Source organism: Notolabrus celidotus, chromosome 13 (genome assembly GCF_009762535.1).
Source record: "Notolabrus celidotus isolate fNotCel1 chromosome 13, fNotCel1.pri, whole genome shotgun sequence".
NCBI lineage: Eukaryota > Metazoa > Chordata > Actinopteri > Labriformes > Labridae > Notolabrus > Notolabrus celidotus.
In genome coordinates this window covers 34374482-34389002 of record NC_048284.1, presented here as the reverse complement: position 1 = coordinate 34389002, position 14521 = coordinate 34374482, and the positions used below count along the sequence as shown (strand labels likewise).

At 43.4% G+C, this 14521-nt stretch overlaps 1 protein-coding gene across 1 annotated transcript in view; it reads right to left on the bottom strand.

The window, feature by feature from the left end:
- Positions 1-13263, bottom strand: part of ptchd4 (patched domain containing 4) — a 64201-nt gene extending 50938 nt beyond the window's left edge. Inside the window, exon 1 of the mRNA XM_034699026.1 lies at positions 12263-13263. Within this exon, the coding sequence (XP_034554917.1) occupies positions 12263-12862 (600 nt within the window). The 5' untranslated portion in view covers positions 12863-13263. The remainder of the gene's footprint in view (positions 1-12262) is intronic.
- Between the last annotated feature and the right edge of the window lie 1258 nt (positions 13264-14521).

The following is a 14521-nucleotide window of genomic DNA, read 5'->3' as shown; positions in this document are numbered from 1 at the left end:
TTTGACCCAAAATAAGGCTTTGAACTTTCTATTATTAAAATCTCACAGACTTTATCTACCAAATAACTGTCCTGGACACATCTTCCCAATAACAGCATCGTGTGAAACAAGAGGAGTCTCTCCACAGAAAGAACAAATCAGGCTTTTGCTTTGAACACAATCTAGAAGTGCTGCCATACTATATTTTCAACACTTGTGATACACATACAGCTGATATAAATCAAATAAAGCCCCTCACTTGTTATTCTTCAGTCTATTTTGGCTGAGATCCACACAAGACTTGCAGAAAAACAGGCAAACCTTCTGTTCTCTAGATTCCATGCACACGAGACAGACATGAGACATGGGTGAGTTCGCCACTCACGCCTCAGTATGAACGGTCTGATCTGTTAACACGCTGCAAAGAAGGTCAAGCCGTTTAGCTGCTGTCATGCAGCCAGGGAGCTTCCTGTGGACGCCTGCGACAGCACCAGACTCATGTTCCCATTCATGAGAACAAGCCCCTTCTTTCAAATCTCAGTCTCGAGCCCTGCTCTTCCTCCTCTCCTCATCCATGAGTGTTTTATTCTGAAAATTAACCGGATGTTTTCATTTTGTTTTGGTGAAACCTGACTTCCTGTCCGGCTCCATCTGCTCTGTTGAGATTGATGCGTTGTGCTCCGGCATCCTGCAGAGATAGAAGTCTTGCGTATCTGATCCGTTGTGTTCCGACCTGCCAGATCAGAGACGCAGCCGGAACACAACGGAGCGGATCCAGTGGAAGTTATCACATTGACTAGAATAGAAACCTATCAGATCTGGTGAAGTAATGGACCGGACACGGATCTGGTGGAATCAGGCCGTTAGGTGCAGCCTACAACCGTTGCTGATCATGTCTTTGAAAGTAGGGTTGGCATCCTTAGCCTGGTCTTGTAAAGGGACCCAGTTGTAGCTGATTTGTGGATGAAAGCAGCATGGTGTCCTTGCTCCAGCACATGTAGAGTGATACCAGACAGGGAATGACTCCTGCTACCTGAGTCCTCAGACTTAAGATATTCTGTGGCACAACGGTGCTGCTTCAGCCGCCGCCATGTTGCTATGTTTTGTTTACCTTTCTCTTGCAGGTCACAGCTCACCTTAATGTCTCTTTGTGTATTTCAGTGTTTCCTTCAGACGTCCAGCAGCTGTTGGTGATTAAAGAAGAGCTTCCCCCCGAGCAGCAGGAAAGGAGCTCCAGTCCGGACCAGGAGGTCACTGAGCCCCTTCACATTAAAGAGGAACGGGAGGACTTATGGAGCAGTCAGGAGGGAGAGCAGCTACAAGGACTGAAGGAGGCTGATACCACCAAGTTCCCCTTCACTGTTATTCAAGTGAAGAGTGAAGATGATGAAGAGGAACCTCAGTCCTCACAGCTTCATCAGAGCCAAACTAAAGATATGGAAACAGGAGCTGACGGAGAGGACTGTGGAGGATTAAAAACAGCAAGGGACTCAGATCCAGTGAAACATTTACAGCCAGAAACCAAGGTTGAGACTAAAGACTCTTCTGAACCTGAGACTGATGAAAGTGGGCCGTAAGGAGTCGAGTTCTTATGACCTGTCCGTCATTGAGGTGAAACTCAAATAAATGCGCCCTTCTGTCTATTGGCACATGGTCATATACCCATGTTACGTGCCTGAATGTTGCTGTAGCTGTATCATAGAACTAATTAACCACAGGACATGAGAGCGTGTTATTTCTGCAGGATCCAACGTGAGCTTGTAAGAACTGTTCACAGTCTTATCAAAGCATCCATAAAAAGTTAGACTCTTCATCTATTCCCATTTTAGATATCCTTTCCTTTAATATGCCCAGCTCTGTGTCCATGCAGCCCCCTTTTTGCTGTGTTTGATCAGACGTATCTTTTGTTGTTTTTACACCTGACAGTTAAAAAAAGATTAGAGGACTTTAAAAGACAGCAGACAGAGCAGATCAAAACATACAGCTATTTTAAGAAGGTTCTTGTGGGAACAGAACTAAAGTTCAGCTCAGCAGAAAGTAGAACTTTTTTTAAAGAAGACGGTGGTGACTGTATAACAAGCACTGAAATAAACCACGGCTGTGACATCAAAGAGGAGGATGAGGCATAAGAAGTCAGGCAAATGAATTAGCCAAGACAGCTCGTCAAACAGGCAGACAGAGAGCAGAGGGATTCAGGAACACGGAGGCTGCAGAGCGCCTGATGCATCGTGAGGAGAGCTGCAGAGGGAGGAGGTCACGTCAGCTGTCAACAACACAGTAACTGTAAATCAGACTGAGAGGAGTAACATGATGATATGCATGTTGACTGTATGTAGGGAACACATTAAGACGGGACTGCTGTCGCAATTTACAAAGACTCAGGAGCAGGCTTCATTTGTATCCAGTCATTTTTGAAGGGTTAGGGTGTTGACAATGGTTATGAACTTCATGTATTTGGGTTAGTTTGTTGGGGAAATAGAAAATATGACCTTGGCTGTTTGGACAGTTATCTGTTACTTCCTTAAAACATTATTTTATCTCCTATAAATGAAGTAAGGGATAATGTATGGTTAGCAGGTTTTCACATAACAACCTGCTAACCAGACATTATCCTACTTATAATCGGCTATCGATGTATCGATTTATATTCGTATGATCCGACTACATCGATCTGTGCTCGGCAAGTTGTCCTTCCAGACGACATATATGGATCTAACATGGTTTTAAAAGGTAATAAATGGATTGTATCCATACTAGGAAATAACACATTGGATTTAAGCACGACAGACTTTATATGGATGTGTTTTTTTTACACTTTTAATGATAAAGATGTAAAACGTTACTCAATTCAGGCTGCCTGTCTGTGACGTCATCGCCACGCTCCAGCAGACAACAGAACATAGCATGGTGGACGGCAGAGGAGAAGCCGGCGAGCCAGAAATGATCAAGCCACCATTGTGGTCCAGTGTGTGGAAACACTTTGGCTTTTGCAAAGACAGAGATGTTCTAAATAAATCGCTCTCTGTTTGTAGGATATGTAAAGGTCAAGTAAAGTTACCACGGCAACACCACAAATCTATCAACCACCTACTAAGGCGCCATGGGTTTTCACTAGGGATGGGTACCTTTCACATTTGAACCGATACGGTACCGATACCCAGTACCTGGGAAAAGCACTTTATTATCGTTTTTTTTAAACTAATAAATGTTTATTTTTTAGGAGACTGAACTGTTGTTGTTGTGATTACAGCTATAGTATTATCGGATACATAATTTGTTTAGGTCAAAGGCAGAGCCATGATGTTGAATTCATCTTTGCACACTCGCCTAGCCTTTCTTACCGTCAGGTGAGTATAGACTATTAAAAAACTGATATCGGTTATCGGTATCGGTTTGGAGAAGCAAGAAGTTATCAGTTATCAATATCAGTGAAAAAAAACAGTTATCATGCGTCCCTAATATCAACGATGTGAGGTGGCTAATTCGGGGGTCCACAATGCAGAGTTTTTTTGGGTGAAAAGGGGCAACCGATGGACAAATTGTCTGATCCTGTATGGCTGGCTGATTCTGCGTTTTTGTTTGACATAACGAAGCATCTGAACACACTGAATATTAATCTTTAAGGACGAGATGCAGTGGTGAGCCAGCTATACGCTCACATCAAGACCTTTAGAACAAAACTGGAACTTGTCCAAAGACACTTGTCCCAAACAGAGCCCTGCACCGTGCACCTCCCAGCTTTGAAAGAGGTGATTGACAGTTCCCCACAGGACAACACTGGTGCGCAAATGAAGAGCTATGTGACAGCTATCGCATCTCTCTCTGTGGAATTCAACAAACACTTCCAGGATTTTGTTTTTGGAAAGGACATGTTGCTTTTCTCATCTCCCTTCTCCGTGGAGCCTGATGATGCTCCTCCACAGCTGCAGCTGGAGCTCATTGAACTGCAGTGTGACGAGGAGTAGAGTGCCAAACACCTGCAGCTTTCTCTTGCTGACTTTTACAGGCAGCTGGATAAAGGTAGGTTTTTAGAAATGTGAACACCTGCTAAGAAAAGGCTGAGCTTATTCGGCTCCACATATTCGGGTGAGCAGACATTCTCTGTCATGAACTCAAACAAGAACTGATTGAGGTCAAGACTAAGTGACTCCCACTTCCGTGATATTTTATGCATCTCAACCTCTGCCCTCAAACCAGACCTGGCCTCTTTGGTGAAATCCAGATCTCAGCATCACCCTTCACATTAGTGTCAGTAAGTTATTGGTTTCTTGATAAATCTGAAACCGAGTGTTTTGAACTCCTGTTAACCCTCCTGTTATGCACGTTTCTTAGGGACAGCAATAATCTTCCTGGGTCAACTTGACCCGGGGCATATTTAATGATTCAAAAGTGTCAGAACCCAAAAAAAACCCAATACACATTTTTTAAATCTCATCATTAACTCCGTTTAAATCAATATTTATGCATTGGTGTTCTTTAATTCACTCAGATCATAGTTCAATGAGGATAACTCACTTGTTTGTTCAATGAAAATTCATGTTAAAGGTGACATATCATGCAAAATGGACTTTTTAATGGTTCTCTACCTGAAATATGTGTCCCTGGCATGTCTACAAACCCCCCGAGAATGAAAAGAATCCATTCTGCCCCTGTTCTGATTTCTCCACCTTTCTGTAAATGTGTGTGAAACGAGCCGTTTCAGACTTCAGTGTTTTTGTTACGTCACAACAATATCCGGTCTGTCACGGAGTCAGAGCTCGGAGCTTGTTCAGCCCATAGACTGTATAAAATAATACTGAATCCCTCCTCTGTTTTTCATTACCTGCACAAATGTGTGCTAACAAGGAGCTTAGGGGGGAGGCATGCTAGTTGTAGGCTGTCTTAATAAACACAAAGGTCGGTTTTACTCCTCACGTCTGCAGATTTGAAGATATAGTGGATGATTTTTATTTGTCATGGATAAGTGCTAGCGCTAATTAGCATAGCCACATAGCTATATGTTCATAGCTGTAGCTGTAGCTGTAGCTGTGTACCAAGACACACGTCTACATGCTGACAAATAAAACAACAAGAAACACAGAATCTGTGACCAATCCTTCATAAAAGGTCCTGCTGCCTTTCTGGTAGAGGTCGGTTTTACTCCCCACGTCTGCAGATTTGAAGATCTAGTGGATGATTTTTACTTATAATGGATAAGTGCTAGCGCTAGTTAGCATAGCCACATAGCTACATGTTCGTAGCTGTGTACCAAGACACACGTCTACATACTGATAAATAAAACAACAAGAAACACTAAATCTGTGACCAATCCTTCAGAAAGGTCCTGCTGCAGGCGCCTCTCCGTCAGGATCAGATTCGGGATCAGATTCAGAGGGTTGAAGTAACGCGGGTCTGTGAGCAGCCGTATATATTCAGCCAACATGTAAACATTAGATCAACGTGCTGGAGAGCCGAGGCACATCCACTTCCTGAGGGGGCGTGGTCAGAGGGAAAACAGAGTGTTCTGAGGAGGGCTGAAGAAGAGGACTTTTCAGGCAGACCAAAATCTGATTTCAAAGTGTTTTTTTGAGCATAAACTTTAAAGACATGTTTTGGGGACCTCTTAGACCAATATATATTGATGAAAAAAGCGTGATATGTCCCCTTTAAGTGAAACTGAACCATGGCATTGCATTTGTAATAAGCGTGCTCATTTCAATGTTATCCAAATACAGACACCCTTAAAATTTTACACAATCTCAAATATTGTCATGAAATAAATGTGGGTAAATGGGGAGCTCGTTCAGTAAGCGCATCATTCCACCACGGTGCAAGACTGAACGCTTCAGGCGCTCCTTTGTGCCCACCGCCATAAAATTGGTTAAAAAAATGCTGAGATCAAAAAAAAGTGTGGCTCCATTTTACCAAAATTGATGCAAATGCTGCGTGATGCAATATCTGCAAAAAGGACATCGCTGCTAAGGCCGGCAACACGACCAATTTTCTGAAACATTTGATGGTGCATGGCAGAAATTTAAGAGCAGAAAGTTGCTCAGTGTTTGACGACAAGAGCGGACCGCATCCGTCATCCTCTGTGGACGTTGCAGAGCCAGAGTGGCCCCCTTCGACATCTGCACCACCGGGTCCCGCTTCATCAGGGACTTCAAAAGGTAATTTTACGTTTAGCAATATTCAGCCATCTTTATGTTTGTTTCCTTAAGTTAACGTTACTGCAACTTGATAGATGCACCGCGTTGACTGAACCATATATCGTTAACTGAAGGTATTGTTGTGTAGCTTAGCTTTAGTTTATGGCTATATAGCTAGCTACATCGAAAGCTAACTAATGAATGACTGTAACTGATATTAGCGTGTTCATCATGTGGTCATCTATTGGGTCGGCTGGTTAAACAGCTCATCTGTGGCACTTACCAGCCAGACAAAGGTGTAGACGATGCCAAACTTTTTATCTTAAATGTTGTACTGAAGCATCTTGAAAAACCTGGAGCTCATGCCAGACTCTTGTTCGCAGACTTCTCTTCTGCTTTTAATAAGATGCAGCCTCACATCTTAATGGAGCGTCTGGCGTCCCATTTTAAGCTCCCGGACCAGCTGCTAATGCTGATTTTAAATTTTCTCACTGGGAGAGTCCAACAGGTCCTTGTGAATGGACATATGTCGAAAACATGTATATCTAACACAGGTTCACCTCAAGGTTGTGTGCTGTCACCATTGCTGGTTATCATCATGTACACCGACAGCTGCAGGTCCTTGCATGAGAACAGGTTCCTTGTAAAGTTTTCAGATGACACTGTACTGTTGTCGCTGCTCCATGGTTCAGAGTCTGACCATGGTCCTGCCTTATTGGACTTTGTAACATGGTGTGATGACAGCTACCTAGACCTTAATGTATCCAAAACAAAGGATATGATTATTGATTTTAGACACAATAATGTACACAAAGGGCCTGATCTACTAAGATCCCAAATAACGAGCGCTAATTTGCGTGCGCAAATGATAACGAGTGCAAAAGTGGTGCGGACCGCCCTATTTTACGAGGATTTTGCGTGTGCTATCGGCTGTCACCATGGAGAGTTTTAGAGAGCAGAGTGGTCTTAAGTGATAAATGAAGTTTGAAGACATGGAGTTGGAGGTTTTAGTGGAGGAGGGAAATAAACACATCAGTGAACTCCAGCAGAGACATCTCAGCGTTAGAAACGTGATTTGGGAGGTCATCTGTGAAAAGGTGAATGATGTGAGAAAAAACAGAAGATCTGCCGATGAAATAAACGCATCTACTCTACTCCAAAACACAATCAGTGTTTTGATGGAGTTTAGAGAGCGATTTGATGAGGCTTAGTCTGCCACTCTTGCTCTAGAAAAGTTAGGCGTCACTTGGATGAAGACAGTCGCCTCACTGTCCCAGGGAGAAACTTTCTGGTGAACGTTTTTAATGCCTGATATCATCATCCAGCAACTGTCCCAAAGATTCACCAGCTTAAATGGAACTGGGAACATGTTTGAGTCAATTCGCCCCAACACACTGCTGCAAGCACGAGATGAGGAGTTACGCAGAGCTGCCTGGCGCAGCTCAGTGAGCGCTCATTCTCCAAGTTAAAACTAACTAAAAACCCCTTGATGAGCACGATGGGACAGAATAGACTGAGTGGACATGTCATGTTATCTATTGAGAATGACAGATCAAAGAAAATGGACATACAGTGCATCGTGGACAAGTCCGCAGAGCTTAAGGCTCGTCCAGACAGTGGTGAGTAGGCCGAGTACTTCATATTGATTTGTTGTTTGTATGTGAACATGTGGGCCGCTGTGCCAATTTGACTAAACTTTATATCTGTTGATACAGTGACCTACTGTGCTCTCATTAGTTGAAAAAGTTAAAGTGGGTGTCAGAATGATGCGGTCGCTATCCGTGGTGCTGAACTGCTTTGAATTTGTGTTGTTTTATTATTATTATTTTGTTCTCTTGGTTTGATTGACTAAAACATGTAGTAATGCTTGTAAGCATACCGGTATTGACACAGAGTGTAATGTTTACTGCAAAAGAAAAGATAGATTATAATAATGAAGAAGGTAAAGTTGACTATTTAGTGGATCATCGTATAGTGCTCTAAAAAGTCTTTATGAATCTCAACCGGATTATGCAAACAGCAAGTAGCCTAATCTATTTCCTCACTTTAAGAAAAAAGTCCCAGGAAAAAAAGCGCCTTTCAGGTGCGCTCTGTCAACAATATCATTTAATGCGACCCCTAGAGGACAAATCCGAAATCGCAGTTACTTTTATTGAAAAATTGCAGTCTTAATGTCTTCTATGTAACCCTTTCATTTTGCAAAGTTATTCCGCGGGCCGCATTGGAACCTCTGGCGGGCCGGTTTTGTGAGGAGGACATTAATATCCTGTTATGTTGTTGTTTATTGTTGTCTTCATGTACTTTGTACCTTGTAAAGCACTTTGGCCAACACTGGTTGTTTTTAAATGTGCTATATAAATAAAGTTGACTTGACTTGACTTGACCTTTATTCATTCATTGTTTTAACCAGTACCTTGTTAATTGCTGCTTGGTATCATGTCTTCTTGTTACCATGACTTTCAGTTTTACTCTTGGGCATCAATGTTTTTCCCTGTTTTCATCCTGCTGCTGTGGAAGTTCCAGACTCCAGCTGCTCCAACTACCGGTCAGAACTTACAGGATTTAAGAAAGAAAGAAAATATTTCATAAAGAATGTTAAAATTCAGAGAAATCCCCAAATAGTCAATCTAATATTTCCCAAAACCTATGAAACATATAATCATACATATGGAGCCCATCTTTACTTCCTTCATGACACACTAGGATCCTGTCTCATTAAAGTTCCTAACCATAGACCTTTCTGGAGTCCCTGAGCTCCCTTGTCTCGTAGGTTCCTCTGGATCTCTGCTGCTGTGGACGTGCCAGACTCCAGCTGCTACAACTACTACTCACCCTCTCCCCACTATCATCTCTCTCTCTCTTCATCTCCCTCTATCCCTCTTTCCAACACGGTCTCAGCAGATGTGTGTCTAACATGAGTCTGGTCCTGCTGGAGGTTTCTGCCTGTTAAAGGAAGTTTGTCCTTGCCACTGTAACTTGCTAAATGCTGCAAAGTGCTCTGCTCATGGTGGATTAAGATGAGATCAGACTGAGTCCTGTCTGGAAGATGGGACTGTATCTGATCCTGTCTTGATGTTGGGTCTTTGTTAATAATAGAACAGAGAGTACGGTCTAGACCTGCTCTGTTTGGAAAGAGTCTGAGGAGAATGTTTGTTGGGATTTGGTGCTTTATAAATAAAGATAAAGGTATGATACTAAAATATATTAGAAACTGCTTCTTACACCAACAAAAACAATCCATTTAATTTCATCTTAATTCAACTATAAAGGGATCAAACATGAAGTTCTGAAAATCTGAGTGCCACTCAGGGTAAATAAATATGAATCCATGTGTATTATGTTGTGAAATGTCCCTTTATTAATGTCAGCTGACAGTTTGACATGGAGTCATGACAGAACGTGACTATCTGGTGTGGTTCTCCAGTTACTGATATGCTTAGGTCTGTTCTCTCATAAAACAAAGGCTAATAAGATCTCAAGTCTGACTGTGTGACACAGTAAAGTAAGAACATGTTGAATTAAAGACATTATGATGCTCAAAACTAAACCAGGTCCTGATATAAGATGTGATTATCATTAGTGTCCTGTACACTGTAAACCCAAACAAGTTGAAATGACTCAAAATTATAAAATACTATTTCAGTTTATTTAATTGTATTCTTTCTTTCTTTTAATTTTCAAGTTTCCCCAACTCAAATTTATTAGTTACATTTTTTTATATTTTCAATTCATACATACTAGATGAAACTGAGTCCATGTCATGGTTAGTTTAGTTCTTGTGTTTCATGCCTTGGTTCCTCCCTGTGTTTATTCTGTATTAGTTCTCTTTTGTCTCTCTTGAGTGTTTAGTGATCCATGTCTCATGTTGTGTTTTCTTAGTCTAGTCTTGTGTTTCCTGTTTTATTTTGTAGTCCTGAATCCTTGTGTCTCCAGTTTAGTCTTACATCATGTCCTTGTGTGTTTCCCTCCTTTAGTGATTCCCCTCATTAGTGTCACCTGTGTCCTGTGTTCACACCTGTGTTGATGACTCTGTGTTTTTAGTTCCTCTGTGTCCCCTGTCCCTTGTTGGATCATTAGGTGCATTTCAACCAAGAGTTCCAGGGTCTTTCAGCTCCCAGAACTACTTTCCCCTGAACTAAATGGTTCCATTGTTGTCTGCGTTTCGACCGTGGGCTGAAGTCCCGGGTAGATTGTGCAAATCAGGCCAGTGACGTATGGAGAAAAAATGTTATATGAAATACAATTTTGAAATCTTAATAAAAACTAAACTAGTTTGCATTCCCAGGAACTCCCTCTGTGTTTCAACAGCTGTGTAAACTCCACAAACACTGACACGTTCAACTGAAAGTCCAAGGACCTTTGAAAAGTGCTACCCCCAAGCAGGGGCTTTTCAGGGGGGGGATTAACTACCCCTGAACTAAATTTAGACCCCCCCTAGGCACGTAGTTCAGGGGTAAAGTTCCTGTGGTCGAAGAACACCTATTGTTGGTCTTCCCTGTACCGGTACAGCGGTTTGACGTTGATGACGTCATACGCAGCGTCCCTCTGTACACTCAAAAGTTTATATTTGGACATGGATATAAACTCAATAAAATTGATCCACATGTAATTAAAACAACATTAATTGTTCAGATAACTCAATAAATCATGTTTGGTTCAATTAAATATCTGGTTTTGAGTGCTGTACCTTTAATAGATAGAAGTTAGAATGTTTGGGTTTAAAGTGTAGAAGGATGTATATCTCCAAAATGCTAACTTTTGCTGGAGAAAAGAAACCCTTCTTCAGATCTGTGAAGATCCCAATAAAATATGGTGTTTATCTAAAAAAATATCAATAATAAGATTTGAAGATTTGACTTACTGAAAGACTGTGAGGGGTAGTGAAATCGGCATTTTGAACAATGTTTTAGAAAAAGTACAAAATTCATGACTTCCTGTATATTTCACTCTTACTCTTCATCTAAATCAAAACCCATGCCGTCCCTCACATGAATGTCCTCCCCTCCTCTCAGACCCTGATCCTGCTAAGGTCGCTGAAACTGCTGTGGCAGCTCTCAACGTAAGTTACAACCTGCTGCTGGAGAGCGGAGTCATGATACATTAAAAAATAAGCCTGTGTCGTTTGAGCTGGCTGGATGTGTGGCTTGGAGAGTGACATGGACTTCACAGTCAGATTGCTTGCAGATAAGATTTCAAAAGTGCCTCAAGGCCTAAAATAAAGAACAATAATTTCTTCACAAAAAGCACATACTTCATTCAAATCAATCTATAACCTTGCAATGCAAAAGCCTAAAAATGTGTGTAATCAGCATCAACACAAAAATCCTCAAGACCTTCATGTGAGCAGAAGATTCCAGTCTACCAGCCCTGCATGCTCAGAAACCTGACTTCACTGTGGAATGTGAAAGCCTGCTGCATCTGTGGGGGATGCGCACCTGTACATCTGCAGCTTCTTGACATGTTTGGTTGTGTGTTTCTGCTGCAGTGAGATTAAAACTGCTGCACGTGTGCAGTCTGATCACACTCAGTGAGAGAGAGGAAGAGGACCAGGTGATCCGGATACCTGGAAGCCTGCGAGCAGCTGTAACCATGTCATGCTGCATGTGTAACCAGCAGAAGGCGGGAGGGAGACACTGCATCAAAAAAAAAAAAGGCAGGATATCCCTGTGTCTGTCAGTGTGTGTGTGTGAGTGTGTGTGTGTGTGTGTGTGAGACTGAATGACTGACTGAGGGGCTACATTTAGCCAATCAATTCACCTGCACCAACAAGGGAGGGGATTGAAAACTGCATAGCTAGCTGTCAGTGTTGAGGGAAGGGTTCCCTCAACAGCTGATATATGTGGCAATCTGCAGCCTCACATCTCAGTTCAAGCAAACACAAGAGCACTGCGTTCATTCAGAAATTATGGCAAGCTCTCAGGGCCGGCTGACTCCAGATATTCACATGCAGCCTGCAGCTGGACTCTCAACATGGCTCTGATTGGAGATCTTAAATTATAACATTCTATTTATTTATTTATTTATTTATCTATTTATGTATTTGTTGGTAATGGTGATGCTGGTGTGTGTATGCGTGTGTGTGTGGGGGGGGGGGGGGGTGTAATGTGCACAGGCCTGGTTGGTATGCATGTCAGAGGGTCTGCAGAATGCCTCACCTTTAATGTTGTGTTTGGATAGCTCACGGGCACCTTATGGAAAGTGCTGTTGGAGAGCACAGCCTGTCTGATGTCTTCGAAGATGGTGATGATATCATCCAAGAGGCAGCGCTTATCCCTGTGGCTCAGGACGCAGAGGTGCGCGAACGTGTAATTGAATCCCTTGTAATTGAAGCGCAAATCCAACACCTGCTTGTGGACCTGCAGGACCTGGTCAGCCAGCTCCAAGATGTTCCCCCCGGATTTCGCCAGCAGGATCAGCCTGCCATATCTGCCCGGGGTGTGTAAATCCGAGTACAGCTTGTGCTTCGACTGATCGATGGGAAACAGGCTGTTGGCGAGACTCCGCTCGATCTTTGCGAGGCTGTGAGTAGGAGCGACCAGCACCTCCAGGTCCGTCTCCGGCTTGAATCGGCTCAGAACGGTAGATCCGAAAATGATGGTGAGGACCGCGGGGACAGTGAGGAAGAAAACGGGATGCCTGCTAACGAATAAGCCCAGCCAGTAGAATGAAGCCTTGAGCCCTCTGTGTATCACTTGCCGCAGCATCCTCCACAAAATCCAGCTTGCAGATGCCCCGTCTCCTCCGATGAAGCACATGTGACATCAGACTCCGTTCCCAGCTTAGTCCGATCCGTAGGAGAATAACACCAGGCTACACCACCACGACCACCACCACCACCATGCACACACGTTCACACACACACGCACACACACACGCACGCCACAACACCTGGAAAAACAGCACTGCAGCAATTCGCGGCAAGACGGACGGACACAGACAGGCCGACAGTCAGAGAATCATCGTGCATGAGCCGATCAAGACGAGTCCGTGTTGTGTGGTCTCAAGCCATTCCGCTTCCGTGTGATGGGGGAAAAAAGCCGACGACTCTCCCTTCCTGCAGCGGCTGCAATAGCAGCGACGAGCCGCGGCGGCGAGAGGTGCATGTGTGCGCCCTGTGTGCGCCCTGTGTGTGCCTCGCAGCTCTCACACCAGCAGTGGCGTCTGATTTATGTACTTAACTGTAACCATGTTGCAGGGGGGGAGGGGTGAGGAGGAGGAGGAGGAGGAGGAGAGGGGGTGAGGTGAGGTGGGGGGGGGGGGAGCAGGATGATTGTGCCTGGTTATTTTAGGAACAGTGGCAGTAACATGAGAGTTGTAAAATGTGTCCTGCAGGTGGCTTAATGGCCAAAAGCACTTGCAGGGATGAGTCACGGTTAGCTTCATGAATGGGGGAAACCCACCTTGTGTAGTGCTTCATGCTGAGTGGTTTTAACAGGCCGGAGCAGAGTGGTGTGACAGGGCCAGGCACAACACAACCTACCTCTCAATGTCTAAAATAAAGCCTTCCTGTTTAAGTGGATTGGCATGCAGGGGTTGTTCAAAACACACACACTCACACACACACACCTCTTAAACCTCAGTCATTACCACTTCTCTTAATCAAGTATATTGTTTAAAGTGCAAGCTGGCACCGGAGCAGCCTGACGCTCCATCTGTTGTGCTTTGTCCCTGTATAACACCGTTTCCTGACATCATAATTGAACGTCCTTCTGACAGAGATTCTGAACGCCTCTCGGCCGCGTGATGGCAGACGCAGGTTTACTCTGTGGCATGACCACGTTTGACCTTGAGCTGTCTCGTGTTTGGTGTGATTCAGCAGTATCAAAGCAAACCGAAAGACAATCACTTTATTCAGCAAGCAGTGCATTTCATCCTGACCCATCTTTGGTGCCTTGATCTGCAGCGCTCAGATTCACTGCTGGATGGAGGGGGATGGAGAATATCCTGCACCTTCTTTAAATACACATGAGGTGCGTTAACATTAAATAAGTCATGATGGTGTTACATAAATCAATGTAACTCAAACTAAACAACAGGATGAAATCTCCTCAACAGCAGTTTGAGAAGAAGGGTTCATATTTCATATTTCCTCCTCTGATGCTCCAGAGGTTACCGTACCTTTTCTCTGTATGCTAATCTGGTGAGCACGATGGGCATCAGTCATGCAATGTGACTGCAGTGATGAACTTCATGAGGTTGCCAAAGCCCTTTCTACAGCTCCATCCCACACTGTAAACCCAAACAGTCCTTCAAACTCATAGACATTAAGGGTACAGTACTCAAAACCAGCTATTTAGTTGAACCAACAGTTAATTATTGAGTTATCTGAACAATTCATGTTGTTTTAATTATATGTGAATCCATTTTATTGAGTTAATATCCATGTCCAGATAACAACTTTAGAGTGTATAGAG